The 27,146-nt window shown below is 43.0% G+C and overlaps 1 protein-coding gene across 1 annotated transcript in view; it reads left to right on the top strand.

The window, feature by feature from the left end:
- KIF5A (kinesin family member 5A) overlaps positions 1-27,146 on the top strand; it is an 800,696-nt gene that overhangs the window by 264,454 nt on the left and 509,096 nt on the right. The window contains exon 2 of the mRNA XM_085654600.1: positions 9,173-9,260. Within this exon, the coding sequence (XP_085510726.1) occupies positions 9,173-9,260 (88 nt within the window). The remainder of the gene's footprint in view (positions 1-9,172; positions 9,261-27,146) is intronic.

Raw genomic sequence — 27,146 nt, 5'->3', positions numbered from 1 at the left:
GAGAGCCCCTTCCTCCCCAGGCTGCCTTCCCTCCAGAGCGGCCTGGTGCCTGACACCAGGTGTCAGCTACTGATGGATGAACCTGTAGCTCCACCCATCTTCTCTGCTTGGAGTGGAGGCCCTCGCTCTTGGAATGCTTGGTGTGCTGGGCTGGGCCTCTGAGGTCATGGCTTGGAGAGGAAGGTCATTAATTCAGCCTGGTTGGGTGAGCCCCCAGCCAGGCCCTGGTTATGAGCTGACTCAGAGAAATATAACATTTCTGGATGACCCAAAAGCATTACAAATATGACTTGGGATTCTGCCGAATACTTCTTCTCATATAGGTTACAGTGGACTTTGGTGCATGACTGGAATTTGTAGGCCCTAGGAAAGTAAAACTAGCCCATGTGCTCCCTATCCCCATAAGAGAATAATGGAATAACCACTGTAAAGCACACTGACTTTCCCTGGCATGTTTCTTCCCAGTGTATAGAGCCTATTCCATGTCACCACCCGATTCTGCATAAGTCCTGCCACACCATTCACTTGGTATCTGCTCTGGGGCTGCGCATGCCAGGAATCTCCTCTGCGCAGCCTGCACACGTGTGCACACGCATGTACACATGTGTCTGCATGTAGCTAGCCCGGTGCCCCTTCCCCCTGCGGCTGCACAGCAGCCTGGTCAAGCCAGGGGGACACCAGTAAAATCCCCATGCAGTCTCTTTCATTGTGAGTGCACTGTGGGTGAGTTCCAACTTATGAGGCTCCCTCACAGTAAAAGCTCAACAATTAGGTGCTCAAAAAGTGAAAAATCCGGCCGGCCCATAGTGTCAGAACCACCTTCTAACACTAAGGTTCTTTTATGTGTTGCTCTGGCTGTTTCCATTCTCTAGGGGTTAATTTCCTCACTCGAGGAACTCCTAATGCCTGAAAAAGGGCACTTTCTGATGTTTTGTGCATGTGCTAATATTCAGGTGCGGTAGTTACCACATGCGCTAAATAACTAAAATTTGGTATTTAGCACACGATAAATAATGATTCTGTGGTGCAAGGTAAAACCTCATATTCTGTGTTTTATTCAGCACGTGGTATTGACTGAATCGTATCGGTATTTACCCTATGTGCAAGTTTGGTGGGTTTTACCACCAAACTTGTAATCAAGGTCATAGTGTGCATGTGCCACACACTCACACACACATACATTGATTGAAGGGTGCATGGGTTAAGCCTTTATCCCCCAGCCCAAGCGGGAATGTCCCATTGTAATGCTCCTCACCTAGTAAAGCAGTGTGTGGGGGTCTGAAGCATGTTAAGTCTGAGAACAAGATAGCATGGCTATTTAAACAGGATGACAGGATCAGTTGGACAACAAATGTATCCGACAGCACAGAGATGGGGAGCACATGGACTGAAACACTCTTGCACAGTAGGCAAGCAAACTAACTAGTGGTGGTGTATCTCTTCTGTCTCTTATTGGAGCATCATATTTAGGATGACCGTATACCAGAAGACTACAGTATTCACCTTAGTCATTTAGCAGGGCCAGGAGGCTGTGAAAAGTCCAAACATTGTACTATTTGAAAGCTCAAATACGACATTTGGATAAGTTCCTAATGTTAGAACCTGGAGACCTAGGTACTACTACTGCTTTTGCAATTAGATTGCAACAATCATGTTATGCTAGGCAAACTAATGTTTGTATAATGTGGAAATCCAACTGCAAAGTATGCTTTATAGTCCTTCTCCAGTTGTAGTTTCCAACCTCCTCATCATCACATTCACTTTTACTTATCATATCTGAACCTCATACACATATTTTTCTGTATACAGCACCTCAAGTTGAATTTCCCTAAAATCACATTTTACAAACACAGGCCGCATAAAATACATTTAATACAAATACATATCATATGAAAATAACATCCAAGAATTAATTAACTTAATCTTCTTAATTCTGAGTGCTCCTGCCAGCAAACTCGCAACATTGAAATATATTAAAGGACTCGATAGCATTTGTAGATATGCAAGGCTGGTATTACATACTGGAAGCATTGCCCTTCAAGCTAAAGCACGATAATGATCACAAAACAGAATTAAATGCATAGTGTCTTATGGAGAAAAATTATTCCAGGAACAAGGGTCCATCTCGTTCTCCTTAGATCTCTCCTGCGGTCCCGCCAATAACCATTGTAAAAGGTTTAATCTAAACCTTGTCAGCAGGAAACGATGATGAGGTATTCTAACCGTGAAAAAATAAAGCTCCAGTGATGGGCACGTTTTTAATAAGATATAGGCCATGCAGTAGGTTTAATAGGTTCCTTCACCTCTCCTTCTGCCTACATGAGTGAGAGGAAATGGTTTTTCATCCAGATCCAGATGTGATGCCCTTCGGATTCTCAAATAGCTCCGGACTTCCCAATTCACCCATTGCGTCCTTAACATATTTGAGCCACGGGATGTGTGGCACCCTTTCTAATACCAAGCAATCATTTATCACTGCTTGATTAAGATCTAAATCTGGGTTACTCCATATCCTCAACCATCTCAACAAAGGAGTGGGTGCTAATAGGTCCGAAATGTACCCCATTCCCAGCTGCTAATGCACTATATATGAAGCTACTGACTGTGGAACCACTAAAAGCTATCTAAGGAATTTATTTTCCACAATCTGTAATCCCCTCATATCCTTGTACCCCCAAATTTTGCTCCCATAGCTGGCAATTGAAATACACTTCACTAGATAGACATTAATAAGAGTCTGAACAGGTTTCACCCCGAGTCTTTTTGCGAAATCAGAGATCGGAACTGCAGCTCTAGAATATGTATTCCTTTTAGCCTTCCTTTGGGGGACCCACACGCTCACTCATCAAAAAGGACCCCAGGTATGAGAAAGTGGATACCTTAGATGTTTCTGTACTACTTCCAAAACATTTTTAATGATATTTATTTTTAGAGCCCACAACCATGCCATGGGATTTGAAAAAGTTAGTACTCAAATCCAACAAACTCATAAAAGCTACACAGGAATTTACCAGCTGCAGCAGTCCCACTGCAGTCCTAGATGTTAGGACTTCATCATCAGCTTATAAGAGAGCGGGTACAAGTGGGGGTCCTGCCTTCGAGACATCCTTGCATGCTCCAAATATGGTTGAGCCTCATGCGTTTTTGTGTTGTAATTGGGGTATACTCTTCGCTCCACTTAGTAATGTTACGTTGCCCTGTCCCTTGGATTGGGGTAGTTTGACTACTAGTTTAGAGTCAGGATAGGAAAACTGTATTGCTATATCTCTATGATACCTGTTAAAGCCACTCCTTTCTGTATTGTGTTGGAAAACCATCAGCAGATCTATCCCAGTTGCCAACCACACCACTCCATCAGGGGTCAGTCCCATATCTGAGCTGGGAGCCGCCGGCTCCCATCGCGGCGCAATGTCCGACACTGTCTTTTCTGTCAAGACTGATGGCACAGATGCCAACCCTGATGCTGATTCAAATGTCATCAATGCCAGATTTCGATCCGATCCTTTTTTGGATTCCGAAGCTGCAGCCCCACGTCATACCAACCCAGAGTTCCACAAATAAGACCCACATGATGATGATAGCAGTGTTTGGTATGAGGAGGGGAACATTTCTGATGATTTGCATGAATTCGATGGACTTTAAACATCCTCTGACACTGGCAGGATCTTTAAACGCCTGTGCAGATGAAGTCAGCCGGCGGTGCCAAGTGGATCACGAATGGCAGTTATACTCAGGGGTTGCACAGGACATCTTTGACCAACTGGGTGTGTTCTGGTTCAACCTATTCACTACCAACGAACCAGCACAGTGTCTGCATTGGAGATTGGGAGGCCAGCATGCCTTTCAGCCCCTCCCTCTCCTTCCCAGATTGCTGAAAAGGATCAAGAAAGGCCAGGCCAAAGTCATTTTTGTGGCTCCAGAATGGGCAAGGCGAATGTGCTACTGAGGGAGCGCAAAAACCCTGGTAACGGGGGAAAGCAAAACCCGTACCGGTATCCTCCCCTGCGTCACAGACCCGACGTCACACTAACTCATTCACACATGCAGTCATTGGTGGGGCCCATAACACCAACACTCACACTAACCATTCACCGGTCTGCACGCAGTTGGAGGGATGAGCGGTTCGAGCGCTCGACATGTGGGAGAACACCTTATAACCTATAAAGAAAAGTTAATTTACAAAATATGCATCAATACCCCTTCCACCTACAGATCACAATCCTAAACATCAAGGTACTCCTCCCACGTGGTTAATGGACCAAATAGCTGGATTGGTTGATGGTGATTTAGAAACAGCTAAAACACATTCAAGATTTAGATCTTACCTTTCTCAATAAACCACAACCTCATTCTTGTTAATCAATATCTGTTTATCTAAATTTCATAAAGGGTTAGATTCGCATTTGGAAAATCAAATTTCGAATATAGCGCAGAACATCATATTTACCTAATCTGGCTATTTGAAGTCCTCTAAGTCATAGGGTCTGCATCCTTAAATCTGTCGTCGTTTATCTAAAAGTTCAAAGTTCTTTGCTCAGCACGCTACAGTCTCAGAGGATCAGTAAAGATCACAGACGTGCAAGCATCTGTCAGTGCCCATAGAATTTAGGAAAAGTTCGCAGTCATCAGATAATTGGGCAGCGTCCGGACCATCTAGGATTCACGGAAACGCAGCAGTCACCCTAAGTAATAGGGTTCGCGTAGCGTCACTGTCGTCGTCATCGAGAAGAACTACATACCCTCTCTATTCTACTGTGTATTTTTATAATAAAATCAAAGCAAGAAGATACATTTTGTTATGTTAATACAGTCGTGATTGGTTGGTTGAGATCGTCCGATGGAATCTTTCTAGGATTTTGGTACAGTTCAAGGGGTGATGTCACAAGTTCATTTAATGTCGGTCCATTCTGGTTTACTGTGAAAGTCTATTGTCTTTCGTCTTGGCCATCATCCCACAGTGTCCTTGTTTTTGGAACACAGAGATCAGGGTTCACGAGGAGGTCTGGAAGACTTTGTCGCTTCTGCGCACTTCACTCCATGCCTCGTGGGACAGTGGCCACTTCGTCGAGTTGCGTCTGCGGCCATTTTGGAATTTAGGCCCAAATGCCAACTTAAGCTAAACAAACACAAAAGAGTAATTAATGCATAGAAATAATACATCTAATGTTAATCCCTTACTAATCCCTCTATGTGCTTGTATTTATCTAGCGTATAGCAACATTTAAAGCATTTATATTCACCCTTTTGATCCTCTTCTCGAGCAACATTACAAAGACATCACAAAGCAACATATATCATGCAGTATTCTATTTACTACATATACTACTGTTAGTATGCATACATATTTTAGTCATAAAGGTTATTTAGCCAAGCAATATGTAATCCCACATGTAATTTGGTTATTAGTAATGTTGTTTTAATATACATGCAAACTCATTTTAATAATATTATAATTAATACATTATTCAATTAATATTTTCATGCAGAATGGGGGAGGTATACAAAATTTTGTAATACCCGCTCATCAGTACCAAGAACTTCTGGCCATTCTGTCACAACAGCACGGCCAGGTACTGCACACTAGCATGATGATGGCTTGTGCTCATCCTCCCGAAGTAGTTGGGGTCATTCTGGCACCCATGCAGTCTTTCACTAAGTCAGTAAATTCAGGGCCCTGGAAGGAGTTTTTTGCTTGGGGTTTCACTCGTCATGTTCAACCCTTGCAGGCAAGTTTGTCAGGCATCCTTTTGTTTTGTCTTTCATTGGTCCTTGCAGGTCTGGCTGTAGCCACCGTTAAAAGTTATTTGACAGCTCTGACGGACTTCTTATGGTTACCGGATCAGCCTTCCCTCTTTAAGTCACCTGTTGTGATACATTTTTTTAGGAACTGACCCACATGCTCCCACCAACACCTTTGTAACACCACAATAGGACCTTATTTTGGTCTTCACTTATCTAATGTGCGAACCATTTGGACCTATACACAGTTTTCCCTCACGCCTCTTAACCATCAAGAGGGTATTCGTTGTCACAATCACATCTGCTAGGCTAGGGTGTAAACTCCAGGCATTGTGTGTACCGCAACCTACACTTTGTCCTTTCCGGAAAAGCTAGTCCTCTGGACAAAAGCAGCTTTTCTGCCGAAGGTGATAACACCTTCCACATAGGGAAATCCATTACTCTGCCGAAATTCTATGCTCCACTGTATTCCTATAAGGAGGAATAACTGATTCACTGGCTTGACCCTAAGAAGGCTGTCAGTTTTTGCATCAATCGAACCAGAGAATACCGGCAAGATGACCAGCTTTTATTGGGTTCTCTACGAAAAAAGGGTACAGAAGAGGACCATCTTGTGATGGATTGGCCTATTCATAAAGATCTAGGAAGCAGCCCCCAGAAGGCTTACCTGCACACTCCACCAAAGAAAAGGCTGCTACCACTGCACTGGCACATGGTGTACTAGTCACAGACATTTACTAGGCAGTTATGTGGGCCTTCCCTCCACATGTTCACAAAGCACTACTGCCTGGGCAACCAGGTCCAACGGGATGAGTACCTCACCAAATCTGTCCTGCAGGATTTCCTGGTTTGAGTCATTCCACAGACCCACCAGCTATGAGGGTACTGCTTTGGTATGTATTTACAAGATGAGGAATCTGCAGTTAGAAGTCTCTATCAGAAGAACATGTTACTATATATCTACAAAAGGTAAGTAACTTGTTCTTCAAGCAACCCAATATATAGTATTAGCTGCAGCTTACAGGCTGCACTCCTAACTTGTTAGAGTAAACCGTTCATCCTTTTGCTGTTTCAAAGTCAACATGAAAGGGTATTTACTCTGACTGTTACATTTGAATGGAGCAAAGCCTAGTCTAAACGCTTGATTGACAGTCCCTGTGGAAGTTTCCTTGGAGAAAGGATATTGTTATCTGCTATCCAGGACTCCACTTACCCATCACCTTTCTCAACCATCAGTATATTTGTCTGTTCTTAACCACGATGTTTGAGCTGTATTCCTCTCCTTAAGATATAAAATATTTCCAGGAAGTAAGGTCGCAAAACAATACATTTATAGTTTAGAAGGAATCAGCAAGAATTTCTATTTTTGTGTGTGATCTTTTCATAGGGTTAGCCCACTTTTGCTTTTACGAATTCAGACAATTGAAATGGATGAGTACATAAAAAATGAAGCTTCCAAATGTGAACCTATTAACCTACAAATGTTAGAGACGTGTTGTAGGATCCTTCCAGAGAGATATGATTTTTTTGATCAGATGCTTGCATTAATGCCATCCAATTTTTATCGTTTTCTAGAATTCCTTGTGGTTCTTAATTGTAAAAGTTATTTAATGGCATCTAATTATTTCAATTCTTTTTTCTGATTAAACCTTTGAACAGCCCTGGAGATTCGTTATTCTGTATACTAGATTCCCTATCAAACCATAGATTTGACTTTAGGGTTGTATGTTTGTCTGTTATTGAATGCTAGTGACAAACCCAATTAAATCCTATCAATGTGGCAATTATGTCATTAAAAATGATATAGTCTAGACCTGAAAGAGTTTCAGCGAAAAAGACATAAGAGCACTTTTCCTGATAGAATAAGTTCTATTTAAGTGCTATTCTCTTCTGGTAACCTTAAACAGACTTCTCCCTGATCCTAGGTACAACAGTAGCATGTTTAAAAAGGACCAATATCAAAACAAAAAGAACGTGATCGCTTTCCACCCTCAAACACTTTTGAGGTTACCTTTATGTTAAAACTGTTACTCACAATCTCTAGGTTGTCTCTTATTCCAAACTCCGGCGCTGGTGAAAATTACCAGACTGGTGGGCTATATTTCATAAAGGAGAAGCTCGTGAAGGAGTCCACCTGTACCTGGTAATGAAGTGTGGTATCTATATGTTGTTATGCATGGGTGATATTCAATACCATGACACTTACGGCCTGATTTAGATTTGGTGTCCATGTTACTCTGTCACAAAAATGATGGGTATCCCGTCCGATGTATTTCAAGTGCCATTGGGTATAATGAACTTGTAATATGGCGGGCGGCAGGGCCAGACTGGGAACCCAAAGCAGCCCTGTCAATTTTGTCGGACCACCCTCCCCCCAGGGGAGCAAGCGTGAAGTACTTCTGTGTAACAAAACCGACCCCCAGCACTTCTGCTTTTGTTACTAGGGGCCGATATTGCAGCATTGCTGCAAAACAAAACCGGCCCCACCACTCCACACCAGCCCCCTCTCTTCCAGGCTCCGAGGCAAATGCTCAATGCCCGCTACCGCCAGTCCAGCCTTGGTGGACGGGATATCCGTCATGTTTGTGATGCAGTAACCCAGCCACCAATCTCTACATAGGCACTTAGTGGTGAGACCAAAAAATGCTTCTTTCAGCCACAGAAAATGTTTCTCTCAGCCAAGAAGAGCATTTTCTGGTCTTGCTGCTTGTTGTCTGAGTCCTCACCTGTTGGGACTGAGAAAGGCTCAATGGACTAAGTTTAATGGAGTGAGTATTTCGTCCTTGCCTGAAGTTTGTGTACAACCTTTGGATCACAAGTACAAAACTCTGAGGAAATTATTACTTCATTCACCATTATCACATTTATAAAGTGAGCCTCTTTGAATAGGGTGATCATAACTGCTGTTAGCTGTATTATTTTGAAATGGAGAAAGATGCAGTAAAAAGCACTGTAGGTCAGTCGTTTACTGTGGGACATTGAGATAAAAAGCTGCTATGACTGCTATATCTGAGTGCTGGATGGCTTTGGTTGTATCGGCTGTTCAGCCGACAACACCAAATTAGCTTCCAGAGAAACAAAAGTGGATGGGAATGAGACAAAACATTTGTTTTTAATACTCACGCCCACATAGTCAAATGTCATTTCCATAGGAGATCCTAAACCTTCAAACCAAGCCGCTCTCTCCTCTGGTAATGCTAAGCACTGCGGTTTACATGGCACATGCAGTGTACAGAAAATCCGCTCCGTGGTATTTGTCAAATGAACCTTAAAATAGATAATGAATTTGTTGGAGTTTTGTTAGTGTGTGCTCATTTATTTATAAACACGGTTTGCTGATGTGGTAAGTGGATCGTTGTTAGTGTGAACCATTCTCTCAAATCAGCATTAACAAACATTTCACAGTGTTCCTTTCTCTCTCTTCTTGATGCAGGGCAAACCCTACGTCTTTGACAGAGTCTTCCCTCCTAACACCACCCAAGAACAGGTGTACCATGCATGTGCGATGCAGATCGTTAAAGGTAAGGTTGGCAAAACAAAGTTTAAGAGTACATAGGAGGTGCCAAAATGCAATCGTTTTCAATGCCATTATTACAATTTATTTACTGACTATAGGAGACTGTGACATAAAGGGGCCCCAGATGTTATTTACATTCAGGAACCTATCCTCATAAAAAGGGAAGCCATGAGTGGTGTGATGGCTTTACATGTCTATATAGCACAAACACATTGTGGTTAATTTCCTTGAGATACCGAAGAGTAGCCTCTAGCCATCTAGCTCTTTATAAAGTTTCCATTTACTAATGGAAACTAGATCTATGTTTCTAAAGAGAAAACTACGTGATGCACAAAAGTTTTTAATATAGCTTGAATAGTGGCCTTAGAAGGACTATCGTAGATTTTACCCTCTAAAACTATGTCATCATCATACCATGTCCACTTTTTTGCAATTTAAAACACGCTAGACTACCCTATGCTATTGCTGCGAGTACAGCCTGTTGTAAAATACAAAACTTTGTTTGACCTATTCCATAGCAAGAAAGTTGTAGACATTAAGGGCATAAAGAGGCATTGCCCCGAGGAGTTTTTCTTATGAAACCAATAACTTTTAGATTATTTAGAGAATTGGGCACCTCAATGGTGTACGTTTGCAATGTGCCAGTGCTCGAGACTTATTTTGACTTTTTAAGCTGAGTTGGAGATTTTCAAAATTTCTGACCATGTTTTCGTTTTGATAATCACAGCCAGGTAGATGAACTTATTACTCATGTGTATCAGTTGACTATTACCTCTGTATCTCATTGCCTTTTTCTGAAGTTGGTATTGTGCAGTTCTACGTTTGATCGAATATCTTGGGTAGTACACCCTGTGAAGATAATGATCCTGCTGAGATGGAGGCCTGACAGCCCAACAGGTTGACAGAAAACATGCTCAACAAGCTCTATTTAAAATTAAAACACATTTTAAGAGAAAGACACGTAAATCTGCACCATGCATTTGAATATTGCTGTGTTAAAGCAGTCAGGATCACCTGTAGTCAACAATGCACTTCACTGACATTAAACACCACCCTTGTTTTTACCGGAATTAGAGGAAGGGTTTCTGCTATCAGGCCATTGTTCACTTTTACAAATATTTTTAAGCTTTCTAGAAGTATCTTCCATCTGAGATGTCTTTTCTCTGAAGATAGTTGTTTCCCTTTTCTTCACTAAAGCAGTTTCTCTCCTTTTGTGTCACTGTAACCTTTCCAATATTTCAAGTTTGGTAGCATTGCATCTTTCAAAGATTAACATGGTTGAATTACTCCCCGGCATCAGGATGGGAAACTTCAGTAGTCATTATTAAAGTTGTACTATTTCGATATTCAAATTGAAACTGAAAAGAAAATGGATAAACATTCACAAACCAAAGTTAGCCAATGCACGTCATTATATGACCCACATTCCAACTTTCCTCAAAGGCTCCAACTTCCAGATTTTCTAGCACTTGGTATGGTCTGAACTTTTAGCCAGTACTCACAAGGAAATCTTCACTCGGTCCTCAGGCAGTACTTTTTTCCTTGTTTCTTTTCATATATTTTCTGACTGAAACCATGGCAAAATTCTTTCAAACAATGACTCTATTCAAGCCCTGTGCAGTCTGTGGGGCCAGGAAGGTTTACAATAATGACCCTCACACAAAATGTATTTTTGTGCCTGCATAAATCTGGCTATAAGAAAGTGCAATCTAGAGAGTCCTGCAAAAATGGAATCAACCAGTGGGGCTACTTTAGAGCCCTGTGTCACTCCCAACGGACCCCTGTCCCTGCCTTGAAGGGACAGACTGCTGGTCATGGTGAGGTCACCTCTACAACCTGAGGAATCTCACCAGCTATAAAAGAACAAGCATTTTCAATGCAATAGGACTCGCATTATTAAAGTTTGAGCTGTTGGCATTGCTAATAATATTGCAACACCAATAGCAGCTCAAAGATTCAGTAATGTGGGACCTATTGAATTGCAATAGGTTTTTTTTTTGTGTGTTTTTTTTATATAGCACAAACTGAGTACAGTGTAATTATGTGTTGTGTTATTATGTGGCACAGAGTGGTATTGTGTGGAGTGTATTTATCTTGCATTAAGTAGAGAGTAATTATGTGACGTGCAATTATGTAGTACTGAGTGGTATGTGGAGTGTATTTATGTTGTATTGAATACAGTGTAATTATGTGATGTGTAATCACACAACCACACCCAACCACACAACCACACACACAACCACACACACAACCACACACACACAACCACACACACACAACCACACACACAACCAGACACACACAATCACACACACACACAACCATAAACACAACACACACCCAACCAGACACACACAACCAGACTCACACAACCACACACACAACCACACACAACCACAACCACACACAACCACACACAACCACACACACAACCACACACACAACCACACACACACACAACCACACACACACCCACACACACACAAACACACAAACACACACACAATCACACACACACAACCACCACACACACAACCATAAACACAACACACACACAACCACACCAACAACCACATACACAACCACACCCAACCACACACACAACCACACACACGACCACACACATGACCACACATACAACCCCACATACAACCACACAAACAACCACACACACACACAACCACACACAACCACACACACACACACAACCACACACACACACACACAACCACACACACCCACACACAGAACCACAGACAACCACACACACAACACACACACAACACACACACAACCACACACACAACCACACACACAACCACACCCAACCACCCAAGCACACTCACACACAACCACATGCACTACCACACACACAACCACAAGCACACACACACAACCACAACCACACACACAACCACACACACACAGCCACCCACACAACCACACACACACACAACCACACACAACTTAAGGGAATCGGGTAACGGAAAGAGAAAGAACTCTATCCAAAATCACACGTTTTCAGTCCAGTCAGAAAGTATGACTTAGCCTCAACGAGTCTTTGTTTTGTAGCTAAGCAGATAAGTCAATTATTTCAGTAAGCCTGACGTGACATTAGAAAAAGAGAAGTATAGTGCTATTATTAGGCACGCATTGTTTACCTTGTAACCGCGTAAATATTTGCCACGCATTTTCATTTTTTTACCTTGTAACTGCCTTCATTTATTTGACCTTGTAATGAAGTAAATATTTGCCACGCATTTTCATTTACTTTGCCTTGTAACCGCTATTTTACCTTGAAACCGCGTAAAGATTAGCCACGCATTCCTCACAATTAAGCAACAAACTGTATTGCAGCCGCAAAGCCACAAGTAATGTGATCGCAAAACTGAAAGCAAAGCCACAAGATGTATTTGTTTTACTGTCTGTTTCTTCTCTCATAGTGTATTCATCTTTCCCTTAGTTTGTGCGTTTCTATCTCTCTCTCAGTCTATCAGTGTGTCTCTGTCTTTGTATATGCTCCTCTGTGCTGGTCATGCTCCGCTATATGTGTCTACCTATGTGTACACTGTATTTGCGTGTATGTATCAAACTCTATATGTGCCTTTTAGTGTTTATAAGTTTCTGTCTTTATCTCTGCCTCTGTTCCTCTTTGTCTATCTGTTTCAGTTTCTAGCTTTGTGTATGTGCCTCTGTTTCTGTATATCTCTTTGCTTGTTAATCTCCTTTTCTATATGTGTGTACGTCTGTTTTCCTGTACCTAGGTCTAGCTCTGTGTATTTCTGTCTATATGTCTATAACTCTATTTGTAAGCAAGCGCCATTTTAGATTAAGGGAATCGGGTAACGGAAAGAGAAAGAACTCTATCCAAAATCACACGTTTTCAGTCCAGTCAGAAAGTATGACTTGGCCCCAACGAGTCCTTGTTTTGTAGCTAAGCAGATACAGTCAATTATTTCAGTAAGCCTGACGCGACATTAGAAAAAGAGAAGTATAGTGCTATTATTAGGCACGCATTGTTTACCTTGTAACCGCGTAAATATCTGCAGCGCATTTTTCATTTTTTTTAGCTTGTAACCGCCTTCATTTATTTTACCTTGTAACAAAATAAATATTTGCCGCGCATTTTCATTCACTTTGCCTTGTGACCGCCTTAATTTATTTTACCTTGTAACCGCGTAAAGATTAGCCATGTATTCCTCCCAATTAATCAACAAACTGTATTGCAGCCGCAAAGCCACAAGTAAAGTGATCGCAAAACTGAAAGCAAAGCCATCGCGAAACCGAAAGCAATCGCTTTTGGAAGCAGAGACAGCCGCCAAAGGTGCGCGCGCCACAGACAGCCATATGCTTTCAATTATCGCGCCCGTGTCTGGGCACGATATTTGAAACCAGATAGGCTTTAGTGCACGTAACAGACACCAATAGGCCGTGGGCGGAGTGATGCGCCCGCCTTTGGCCTATTGCATGCCCTGTCTAAAAAATACAGCCACTAAAAGCCCAATAATAGAAGACAAAACAAAAAACATATGCACGAGCGTGTACGATTCCAGGGTCCATTTCTGAACACCGGACAAAAGGACTCTCGCTGCGCGAGCACTGTTGCGCAATGCAACGCTAGGCGCAAGACCTAAAAATGACAATGAGTTTAGGATACATTCCGTCATCTGTAAAACCATCGCCAAAGATACTGTCGACAGGTACATCATCAATGATGTCAGGAACAATGGTCACACTGTCAACAAAGCCATCATCAATGAATAGGTCTGCAACGCTGTGGGGAAGATAGGTCCGGTCATCAATAAAGTAACCTTCCTCAAAGTCTTTTCCATCGAAGACAACTCCATCATTGATGGAATCAAAATTGCATCAGTCAATGAAGACTCAGTCAACAGCTAAGATGTCACCATCGGTGATGCTCAAATACCCATCAGAGGTTAAACCACCTCTGTTGACAAAGGTATCAGCAACATCCATGCCAGCATCTAAAGTGTATTTCTACTTCTGGGGCAATTATTGTCATAGCACCAACTGCCCGACTACTTTACAGTCACAACTTCAGTCTCAGCTATCTTAATTAATACAATAGAAATGGCTCCACCACTGACACAACTACCTCTGTGCTACCTCTATTGATAAAAATCATTCCAGGGCCACCAGCCCAACTCCTGGATGACCTTTCTTAAGAATCCTCACACAGGTATGGATTTTGTGACCTAGAATCAAACAGGGGGCAGATTTATTCAGGTGACAACATGTTGCTGGAGTCAGCTTCACTGGCTAAAGGTCCCCAAAACTAGACATTCAATTAATGACAAAAAATTCAGATGATGAGAAAGAAGAGAGATATTCCTGTAATCTACTTAGGTCAACAACAAGAACTGGAAATCACTCAAACATGTGGTTCACAAATGGTGCTGGTTCACAGAGAGTTCTGCACTTGATGAAGAAGATGTTGGAGAACATCTGTAGCCGACTGCCTCCAGGGTAACCTCAAGCTCCACCTCAACACCACCATTATATTTAAGTCCATGTCCAATGCCAGCCTTTCAGTCTCAAGACTTACACCTCCTGAGAATACTATCACAGGAAGAGCTTGTGGCCCATCATCAAATTCCTATTAGAGTTACTGGCCATAACACACAATCAGACACGGGTGTTGAGGACGAAGGTGACAAACACTTGGATCATGACACTGATGCTTCTCTAAGGCTATTAAAGACCCTGGATAGGAGAATTGTGTTCCTGCAGAGCAACCAAGCCTGGAACAAGTTTCAAGAGATTATCCACCATATGACATATACAGCTTCCACAAGCTGGTGTATAGGGCAGCTCAGACATTTAACTCACCAGTGACCATTGGCAAAAATAATTCCTTTTTGTTTGACGTTATGGACAAAACAAAAGGCCAATCAAGACAATTCCAGGTCTGGTTTATATATGGGAAGAGGGCCTTTCCTGTATGTGAAATCCCTCAACTGGATCCACATTGATTGTGAGGCTGGAGAATAAATATAAGGTGGCTGAGACAGCCCCAACGTGCCTGTTGACCCAGGCCAAAACAAACTGCTGATATCTGCTGTGGCACGGAGACGATTATGCAATCTAGCAACACCTTGTGTGATCACTACAGACAGAGAGGGAAAGACACTGGAAACAATTGGGAAGAGAGTTGGCATATTTCAGTGACAGCCAATGCGAGTCTCATCATATGGCGTTATGACGAGACCGCTATGAAATGATATAACCCTGTTCCTTAAAAACATCCTAGTGAGAACAGGCAAAGGCTATACTACGAGAGTGAAGCCACACAGAGGCAAACACCGGCTTCAGAAAAATGGTAACGTTGCTGTTTTGAAAATGTTTGGCTGTCACCGTAGCACAGCTTTCTGGACAGAAGTTTAGTTAAAGGTAATTGACCTGTCCCTTATTTGTCAACATATGTTTGGCAGACATGTAAATGAGGCCCTTCAAGCTATCAACACTGACACTGATATCACAGAATCTCTCGGAGTCCTACAGAGAAGACAATGTTTCTCCTAGTACAGACAGCAGCAATATGGCCAAATACTTTTCAACCTTTGCATTTCCTCTACATTTCGTCGCGATATATGGCTATTATTCACATAGCCAAAATACCATACATTACGGCAGGCACCACACAGAAAGAAGACAGCAATGGAAACAAATAGACCCAACATCCAACAAGGGCCCGGAAAAAAACAGACCCACATGGCTTTCTGACTGGCCCATCCCCCTCACCATTCATACCAGTATTTACAGGCATATCTAACAGTCTAGCAAAACATAATATCAGATCCTTGGGTGTTTGACTTAATTTCAGAATAGTCATACAATAGAATTCACATCAATGTGACTAACATGGCCCCAAATCAAGGAACAGCACTATCATTTGGAGGCCCTGTGCCATGAGATAAACATGATGTTTCTCTTCTTTATCTATTGTTTCTTTAATCCTTTCCCTGCTAGTATTTTTCACTTTTAGAATGTTAAGCCCTTTTTGAATATTTGGGGTAGTTCGTGCTTAGGCTACGTAATCTTTTTCCACATAAGGTATCTATGCCATATTAACGTCCTTTTTTTCCCAACATCATGTGGAATCAAAGGGTACCCACGATTTGTGGGTTCCCTTTGAGGTGACCAAGTAAATAGCCAAAATATAGCAACAATGTGATTTTTTGGGGAGGTAATGGGAAAAAGTGCTGGCAAGAAAGTATCTCCTTTTGTCCCTAAAAATTGTATCAATGAAAGGTATGCTGTGCTAAAATCACCATCTTTCCAGCTTTGAGGAACAAGCGGTGTTGAGTCAAAAAACTCTATAAGAGGTAGGCAATTTTTACTTCTAGTTTGTGGAGGAAACAGGGGTGAACCGTATGGACGATGCCAGAAAGCCATACATTTCTGAAAAGTATTCTGAACACAGATAGGGGTCATTTGTGTAGAACCCTAATGGCTTTCAAAAAGAAACTACTGTTGAATTTTTTTTTAATAAGAGTTCATTTGTGGCAAAGTTTTCATCTGTAACTTCTTGTAACAATGTCAGATTTACAAAAGCAAAATACGGTTACGCCCACTAGACCCTTCTGGCCACTTGGATATACAGGCTTTGTAGGCTTTCCAAGAACCTGAGGTACCCAGAGTCAACTACCGAGCTGCACCTTACAATGGTTTTTCATTGTGTACCGACTATACAGCAATTCAGATGGTAAAATATAAAGCGGGAAAAATGAGTATGAAGGAAACCTATATATTTCTGAAATGTACACCAGATACTGAGCTTAGGAGCAGTGGTTATTTGTACTTCACTGAATTTGCGGGTACCCATTCCAGCATGGGATTCAGTGGGCATTTTCCAAAATCTCTTCTTTCCTACACTCTGGCTTACATATGGAAGGCACAAAAGCAGGGAAATCCAATTGTTAATGGCAAATGGTCTACTATTTCGTATTTCCATATGTCTCTTGATAAAAATGGTACCCCAGTTCTGTGGCTATGCCTAGTGGTTTTGACACAATATACCCAATACGTGACATCATAGTTAACCCAGCAGAATCAATGTTTTTTTTACTATGTGGGTAGGTGCAGATTTTGAGCCCTAGTTCAGCTGCCACCCTGGAAAACCATCCATACCCAGACATTTCTGAAAACTAGACACTCTTGGGTGTCCAGGGTTGTGTGACTTGTGTTGTTCTAATGAGGTTTTTCTACCTAAAAGCCCCTTCAAATGTAAATATGTGGCTAACAGAACCCATTTTCCTCTCATTTTTGTGAGGGAAAGTTCTGGAATCTGTGAGTATCCATAAATGTCCTACCACCCAGTGTTCTCAGAAGATTCCAGATAAACATGGTACCTCACTTGTGTGGTTAGGTCTTGTGCCCGCCACAGGAAAATGCCCAAAACACAACATGAGAATTCGTCTAGATTGCGCACTCCTGTTTAGTAGAGTAATATAAATACACAATTTTGAGGCGATCAGTGTGCCATGCTTTCTAATTGCCTGCCTAGCATGAGAGAAATGTATGACAGTGGCCAAGTTCCAATGGGCAATTTGGACTAAAGTGTGCACAGCTATATTAACTATTAGTCGCAAATTACTTCATTTACAACAATGTGTTTACCTTTTATACTGTCGTATTTATTTTTCTCCTATTCTTATAGGTAATTTGTTGGATATTCAGAAAATAACATTCCAAAATTTACATTTCCATAATTCAAAGTATCAAATAAAGCAAGGTTGCCAACATTAATTAACATGTATTATGAAATGTGAGCATTCGATTTCGGCGCCCAATGCATTTCGGGACTTCTATCCCTTCGTCAGGGGAAAATCTGTTGAAAACAAACATAAATCAACTTATGCACAAAAGTGGTTCAAGACGTTTCATCGAGATGCAGTGTTTACATCAAACCAACATATCTGAGTGAACACACAACTTCAATGACTTTTTTCACACATGCCACCATTTTTTAGTGATTGCCCATTAGTGTACCAATATTCAGTGCTGGTGCCAACACTATACCCAAGGGGTTGGATATGCAAGAAACCTCTACTCACAATCAATAGTCTCCCTCAAAGACTGGCCACCATGCGCCAAACCTGCAGGACCTTAGAAGCCTCATTACTAACATCCTGTCATTCTATAAAAAACGCTGGAAGAGTCCGCATACCTGTTCACAATTTACCGGATGCCTGGAAAAACCACTCCACTGTCTTTGTTGGAGGGGAAAAAACATACCGTCAACGTATTGCTAGCGAACCTGACTGAAGGTTTCTATCCTTGTTACCACCAAACTATTCTCAAGTTTACCTCCGCTACAGCACACACGGCTGACTTTTTGCGTCCTAGCTTGTGAAATCCATCAAAATCTGGTATCATTCATACTGGAGTAATCTCGCGATGACTCGCATCTCGAAAATAGGTGCCATATTGGAAAGGTATGAACCAACTACTCAAAGTTAACCTGAATGTAGGTTTCCATTCTTGTTACAACCAAAATGTTCTCTACCTTACCTATGATTATAGCACTCACAGCCGATTTAGCTTGCCCTAACTTGTGAACTCGATCTAAATCCGGTATCATTCTTACAGGCGTAATTTCGTGATAACTCGCGACTCAAAAATTTGTGTTTGTTCCAGGCATCCGGTAAATTGTGAACAGATATTCAGACTCTTCCGGCGTTTTTTATAGATTGACACAATGTTAGTAATGAGGCTTCTAAGATTTGTGATTTCTGGATCAATACAGGTTTTGGTGCATGGTGGCCAATCGCGGAGGAAGACTACTGATTGTGAGTAGAGGTTTCTTGCATATGCAACCCCTTGGTTATAGTGTTGGCAGTAGCACTGAATATTTTTACACTAATGAGCAATCACTGATTAGTGGTGGCATGTGTGAAAAAAGTCATTGAAGTTGTGTGTTCACTCAGATATGTTGGTTTGCTGTAAACACTGCATTTCGATAAGTTGTTGTACTTGATGAAACGTCTTGAACCACTTTTGTGCATAATTTGATTTATGTTTGTTTTCAACAGGTTTGCCCCTGACAAAGGGACAGAAGTCTCGAAATGCATTGGGCGTCAAAATTGAATGCTTACGTTGCATAATACATGTTAATTTATGTTGTTAACTGTGCTTTATATGATACCTTGAGTTATGGATATGTAAATTTGGAATGTTATTTTCTGAATATCTTTTGAATATTCAACAAATTAAATATAAGAATAAGAGAAAAATAAAAATAAAATACGACAGTATAAAAGGTAAACACATTGTTTGAAATGAAGTATTTGTGACTAATAGTCAATATAGGTGTGCACACTTTAGTCCAAGTTGCCCATTGGACCTTGGCCACTGTCATACAAAACACAACATGGACACATCACATTTTCCCACTGAAAACAAACTCTTTTTTTGCAATGTGGATATCTGTAGAATTTGGACCCTACCTTCAAATTCATTAAAACTAGGCATCTGGCGGAGTCCAGGGTGGCATGACCTATGTGGCTGTCACCAGGTTGTCGTACCCAGAATCCCTTGCAAGCCTCAAAGTTTGGCTGAATACACACATTTTCCCTACATTTCTGTGAGGAAAACTTCTGGAGTCTGTGGGGAGACACAAATGTCACACCAACCAGTGTTTCCCCAAGTTTTTCAAAAAGAATGATACCTTACTGTGAGTAGGCCTAGTGCCTGCGACAAAAAAGGGCACAAAACGCAGTATGGACACACAACATTTTCCCACTGAAAACCAACCCTTTTTTTTGCAATGTGGGTAGCTGTGGATTTTGTGCCCTAGCTCAGCCGGCACCTCAGGAAACTTACCCAACCTGCACACTTTTGGTCATTAGACACACAGAATGGTGCCACTTGCAAGGCACTCATCAGGGTTTTTTTACCCAGTAACCTATGTAAACCTCAAACTTTGGCTAAAAAATTAATTTTCTTCACATTCATGTGAGGAAAACATCTGGAATCTGTGGGGAGCCACAAATTTAATACCACCTCACCGTTCCTCCAAGATTTCCGATAAAATGGTACCTCACATGTGTGGGTTGGCTTAGTGCCGGCAACAGGAGAGCAGCCAATATGCAATGTGGAGAAATCAAAAAAGACCTGATTTGGCAATGAGGGCACCCACAATATTTGGTCACGGGCTCGGCAGCAACCTAGAAGAACATACCAAACATAGATATTTGTGAAAACTAGACACCCGGGGGAGTCCAGGGAGGTGTTCCTTGTGTGGATCCTGCAACATGTTCAGGCCCACAAGCCCTTGTAAACCTCAAACATTAGCTAAAACACACATTTATACTCACATTTCTGTGAGAGAAAGTTCTAGACTCTGTGGGGAGCCACACATTTCCAACCACCCAACGTTCCCCCACATTTCCCATATACAAATGATAATCTACTTGTGTGCATGGACATAGCACCTATGACAGGAAAGGCACAAAATGCAGTCTGGTGATATCAACAATATGGGTAGCTGAGGTAATTAGTCCCGGAGAAACCTACCAAACCTAGACATTTCTGAGAACTGGACAGCTGGATAAGTCCACAGTGGAGGGACTTGCGTGGATCCCTGAATCTTTTCTTACTAACAATGCTCTACAAACCTCAAATATTGTCTAAAATCACCAATTTCCCGTGCATTACTGTGACATAAAGTTCCGTAATCAGCAGGGATCCACAAAATCAGTACCAACCAGCGTTCCCCTTCTCCTGATAAAGACGGTGACACATTTGTATGGCTGAGCCTTGCTCATGACTGGAATGGTTTAAACCAATGTCAATGGGAGGCCAAAACACATCATCAATAAACAGTTGGAAGAAATTGATTGGCAAAACGTTATTTGCATTAACTCTACACCCTTCAACACCATTAAAGACAGGCAAAACAGGCTGCATAATTTTAGAGGCAACACAGGGCTCAGCACTTCCATTCGCTGGCAGCAATCTAGCTTGCTCATGCTGCACTATCGGCATATCGCTGTGCTCCTCAAAAAGAGGCACCTCATCAGTGCCAATTGTAGGTTCATAATCAGATGATTCCTCTCGGAGAGAATATTCAATGCCAGAATCCTGCACATTATCCTCTGCCTCGGATGCAGAGTGAGTCACAGAGCAATGTTCAGATGCAGATTTATTACGCAAACCAACAACCTACTGAGCGGTCAGCCTGCGGGCAGCGATAATGATTTATAATGAAACTATCACAAAAAACAAGATAATAATAAACAACACTGTGTTCAATTAGAACTCAACAAGCTTTTGGCTGTATCATACAGTAAATATAACTATTGATAAATAATGATCTGGAAACAAACTATCAATACAAACCACACAATTAATTTTATACACCAAAAACATGACTAGGTACCTCTCACTTAACACATATAGCTAGAATGAGGATCAACTGAGCCTACTCTGCACAGATACAGCAAGCCCCAAAGATATCCCACTAGAAAGGAAAAAACACACATACAGAACACATTGTAGATCTTGAACTAATCCATAGGTAATTTTGAAAGACAATGAAACAGAAACCAAATATGCAAAAATTATTACAATAGTGAAAAAAAACATTCAAGTAGGGAAATGACACACATTTGAGGTAAGTATTACAAAAAAAGTTTCCTTCCCTAACACATGCAACTGCACAAACTGCAGATCTACCAATGCCGAAACTGCAAGCAGGATATACAACCAAGAAAATCAAACAATTTGCACCACAATAAAAAGGAAAACATATAAATTCACAAATAAAAATTATAAGAAATAAAATAGTTACCAATGTAAAACTAAATGAAGTCTGCCGGCTAGGGCCTGATCACAATTAAAAGACAAAAATACGATTGGCCGCACTCTGCTAGTCCTACCAGCGTGTTGCCCCAAAGAATTGTGGTCCATGAAGTAGCGTCGGCGGGTAAGCCTATGCCAAAAGTTTAAAATGAAAATGAGTGTCGCGTTAGCCATCCCTGGACACGTGTTTCGAGGTAGTTGCCTCTCGTCAGCAGGGAGTAGGTATGTGTGTAGGGTTGCTGCGTAGGCTGCCAAAAAAATATTCTCAGGTAAAGTACCACTCAAGGCGCGCAGGTGCGTAGCCATGGGCTCGTCAGCCCCACCGGCTCAAGGGAGCCTGAATATAAACAAAAATCCGATTGGCCGCACTCTGCTAGTCCTACCAGCGTGTTGCCCCAAAGAATTGTGGTCCATGAAGTAGCGTCGGCGGGTACGCCTATGGCAAAAGTTTAAAATGAAAATGAGTGTCGCGTTAGCCATCCCTGGACACGTGTTTCGAGGTAGTTGCCTCTCGTCAGCAGGGAGTAGGTATGTGTGTAGGGTTGCTGCGTAGGCTGCCAAAAAAATATTCTCAGGTAAAGTACCACTCAAGGCGCGCAGGTGCGTAGCCATGGGCTCATCAGCCCCACCGGCTCAAGGGAGCCTGAATATAAACAAAAATCCGATTGGCTGCACTCTGCTAGTCCTACCAGCGTGTTGCCCCAAAGAATTGTGGTCCATGAAGTAGCGTCGGCGGGTACGCCTATGCCAAAAGTTTAAAATGAAAATGAGTGTCGCGTTAGCCATCCCTGGACACGTGTTTCGAGGTAGTTGCCTCTCGTCAGCAGGGAGTAGGTATGTGTGTAGGGTTGCTGCGTAGGCTGCCAAAAAAATATTCTCAGGTAAAGTACCACTCAAGGCGCGCAGGTGCGTAGCCATGGGCTCGTCAGCCCCACCGGCTCAAGGGAGCCTGAATATAAACTAAAATCCGATTGGCCGCACTCTGCTAGTCCTACCAGCATGTTGCCCCAAAGAATTGTGGTCCATGAAGTAGCGTCGGCGGGTACGCCTATGCCAAAAGTTTAAAATGAAAATGAGTGTCGCGTTAGCCATCCCTGGACACGTGTTTCGAGGTAGTTGCCTCTCGTCAGCAGGGAGTAGGTATGTGTGTAGGGTTGCTGCGTAGGCTGCCAAAAAAATATTCTCAGGTAAAGTACCACTCAAGGCGCGCAGGTGCGTAGCCATGGGCTCGTCAGCCCCACCGGCTCAAGGGAGCCTGAATATAAACAAAAATCCGATTGGCCGCACTCTGCTAGTCCTACCAGCGTGTTGCCCCAAAGAATTGTGGTCCATGAAGTAGCGTCGGCGGGTACGCCTATGGCAAAAGTTTAAAATGAAAATGAGTGTCGCGTTAGCCATCCCTGGACACGTGTTTCGAGGTAGTTGCCTCTCGTCAGCAGGGAGTAGGTATGTGTGTAGGGTTGCTGCGTAGGCTGCCAAAAAAATATTCTCAGGTAAAGTACCACTCAAGGCGCGCAGGTGCGTAGCCATGGGCTCATCAGCCACACAGGCTCAAGGGAGCCTGAATATAAACAAAAATCTGATTGGCTGCACTCTGCTAGTCCTACCAGCGTGTTGCCCCAAAGAATTGTGGTCCATGAAGTAGCGTCGGCGGGTACGCCTATGCCAAAAGTTTAAAATGAAAATGAGTGTCGCGTTAGCCATCCCTGGACACGTGTTTCGAGGTAGTTGCCTCTCGTCAGCAGGGAGTAGGTATGTGTGTAGGGTTGCTGCGTAGGCTGCCAAAAAAATATTCTCAGGTAAAGTACCACTCAAGGCGCGCAGGTGCGTAGCCATGGGCTCGTCAGCCCCACCGGCTCAAGGGAGCCTGAATATAAACTAAAATCCGATTGGCCGCACTCTGCTAGTCCTACCAGCATGTTGCCCCAAAGAATTGTGGTCCATGAAGTAGCGTCGGCGGGTACGCCTATGCCAAAAGTTTAAAATGAAAATGAGTGTCGCGTTAGCCATCCCTGGACACGTGTTTCGAGGTAGTTGCCTCTCGTCAGCAGGGAGTAGGTATGTGTGTAGGGTTGCTGCGTAGGCTGCCAAAAAAATATTCTCAGGTAAAGTACCACTCAAGGCACGCAGGTGCGTAGCCATGGGCTCGTCAGCCCCACCGGCTCAAGGGAGCCTGAATATAAGCAAAAATCCGATTGGCCGCACTCTGCTAGTCCTACCAGCGTGTTGCCCCAAAGAATTGTGGTCCATGAAGTAGCGTCGGCGGGTACGCCTATGCCAAAAGTTTAAAATGAAAATGAGTGTCGCGTTAGCCATCCCTGGACACGTGTTTCGAGGTAGTTGCCTCTCGTCAGCAGGGAGTAGGTATGTGTGTAGGGTTGCTGCGTAGGCTGCCCAAAAAATATTCTCAGGTAAAGTACCACTCAAGGTGCGCAGGTGCGTAGCCATGGGCTCGTCAGCCCCACCGGCTCAAGGGAGCCTGAATATAAACAAAAATCCGATTGGCCACACTCTGCTAGTCCTACCAGCGTGTTGCCCCAAAGAATTGTGGTCCATGAAGTAGCGTCGGCGGGTACGCCTATGCCAAAAGTTTAAAATGAAAATGAGTGTCGCGTTAGCCATCCCTGGACACGTGTTTCGAGGTAGTTGCCTCTCGTCAGCAGGGACACAATTAAAAGACGCTGATTTGCTCTGGGGGTACAAAACTTTATGGAACTTGAAAACGCCCCTCACCCAAGGGCCTTCCCCCTTACATACATATAAACAAATCCCTGGTGTCTAGTGGGTTTCCACCACCCTGGGTGGCAGTTCAGCCTAAAAAACGTCCAATCATCCTCCATGGGGTGCAGACAACACAAGAGGAAGTGTCTTTAAGGGTCCACTCCTCTACCAGCAAAAACCCAGCCCATTCCTTGGTGTTTAGTGACTTTCCACCCCCCTCAGCCAGAGGGGCAGATTGGCCTAAAAATGTCCAAAATCATGCAGTGTAATGACCTAAAAAGGGGCGTGACTGTTGCTCAAGATGCCCTCCCCTACAGTCATGAAGAAGTACAATACCAGGTGTCTAGTAGATGTCCACCCCTTCAGAGGGGCCAATGTGGTACTAGGGGTGGTGGGAAACAAACAGGAAATATAAGGGCCAAAACAGGAGAGACCTTTGCCCAATGGGCCACTGCCCGCAACAATAACAAATTCCTGGTGGCCTAATGGCATGCATTACTGCTGTGGGATCGAGCAGCAGCAATGTGACCAAGAGAGTCACGGGGAAAAGGAGAAACTCTTTCCTTTCCCCCATGTCTCCCTCTCCTCGGGACCCCTGCAGCAGTGGACCCGCACCAGAGGATTTATCTTGGCGGCGTTCTCTCCTCGACCTAGCTGGAAGCAAATGGCTTCAAGCATGTCTTCAGTGCCTTTAGTTGACATTGGCGTGCTGTGTGCATTCTGATGTGATCAGATCTCCGGGTGAGGGGTCGGGCGGCAGTAGCAGCACTTCTGCTACCATTCCAGGTGGGGGCATGTGTTGGGGGGACTGTTGGGGTGGGTTTCATGGATGTGCTAGAGCCATTCTCAGTACCTGAGCAATGGTTCCATGGATGGCTCCATCATGTCCACAGCCCAGAAGGGGTTAAGAAAATAGTTGATATGTATATTGTTATAAGGGAAACCCCTTGTATGACACTCCCACTGCCATGTCCCACCCAGTGCTGCTCAGGAGAATTGAGGAGTCTAGGATCAGTGACATGCCCTTGTAATGGTTCTCTTCTTTCTTGGCAGACCATTCCTTCCAGGTCCCCTCCAAACCTCCACACTATATGAATCCCACACGTGGTAATTTGCCTTTGGTGTTCCTCAAGGCTCTTCATTGAGCCCTACACTCATTAATATTTATGTCCGTCCCCTGGTGGGCATTGTGAAAGCCTTTGACTTCTTTATACTTACTTACGGGGATGATACTCAAATCCTCATTACCATGTCCCTACACTTATGCAAATGTCCTTCCCAACTCAAACACTGCCTAGAATCTGTTGCGTAATGAAACTCCCTGAAATTAAATGGACATCATCATAGCTGAAAACCAGTCATGTCTACAGGGACCACAATAGTGGCCAGCAGCTCTTGGTCCTGTCCCTGCACCAAAACAGGTGGTGGAAAATCTAGGTATCTGACTGGGACAACCATCTCAGATTTGATCAACAAATTAATATGATGGTGGCCTGATAGTTTGGCTACTTTTTTATAACACATTTTATTGGTGTTTGAAGTGTGTGTAACAAGATACAACATGTCAACAATGCAACAGAAGCAATACCTTCCCCGATTCCCCTCCCACTCCTTCCCTCTTTCATCCTTCAACAGATGCTACATGGGAAGTTGCTTGTGATTGTGCGTTGCAGCCCGAGCCCATATACATTCAAACTTTTTTTTTTTACAATCACTTTTATTGGTTTTAACATACTAGACTCAACAATGTTATACGTTGGCATAATACATCTTAAATAACTTTTATAACAATAACAGATGATACCAGTATTGGCAAGGTCGATTTGGTCACATGGCGTACACTCAGGCTACCCTCCTTCAGCCTGCACATCTTTATTTCAGCAAACCCAACCATTTGTTCTATTTACGCTCTTATTTGACAGGACAACCCCTTGCCTTGTACACTGGTTTCTCTTGCATGGCGTACCAGTCCACTCTTTTGCTCCATTTTGCAATGGACGGGAAGGCCAGGTCTTTCCAGGCCACTGCAATGTCTCGTTTAGCCACAATGGTGACCACTCCTAGGAACAGCTTATCGGTTTGGAAGCCATCTAGACCCTTCATCACCCCTAGGAGAAGGGCAAGGGGACTTAGCTCAGTCATTATTATTGACCAGTATCTAATGATGGAGGTGCAGGACCAGACCATATGAAAGAAATCAGCGCAGTCTGCCCCACATCGCGGACATTTAGGGGTAGGGAGGAAGCCCGTCCGATGCAATCGGGTCGGGGTAAGGTAAGCACAGTGTAGATAGTATATTTGGATTAGGCGAAGCCTGCCAGAGATGGTGAGCACACGGGGGGCA

This window comes from Triturus cristatus, chromosome 4_1, assembly GCF_964204655.1.
Source record: "Triturus cristatus chromosome 4_1, aTriCri1.1, whole genome shotgun sequence".
Classification (NCBI taxonomy): domain Eukaryota; kingdom Metazoa; phylum Chordata; class Amphibia; order Caudata; family Salamandridae; genus Triturus; species Triturus cristatus.
This window is presented reverse-complemented; position numbering and strand designations above follow the sequence as displayed.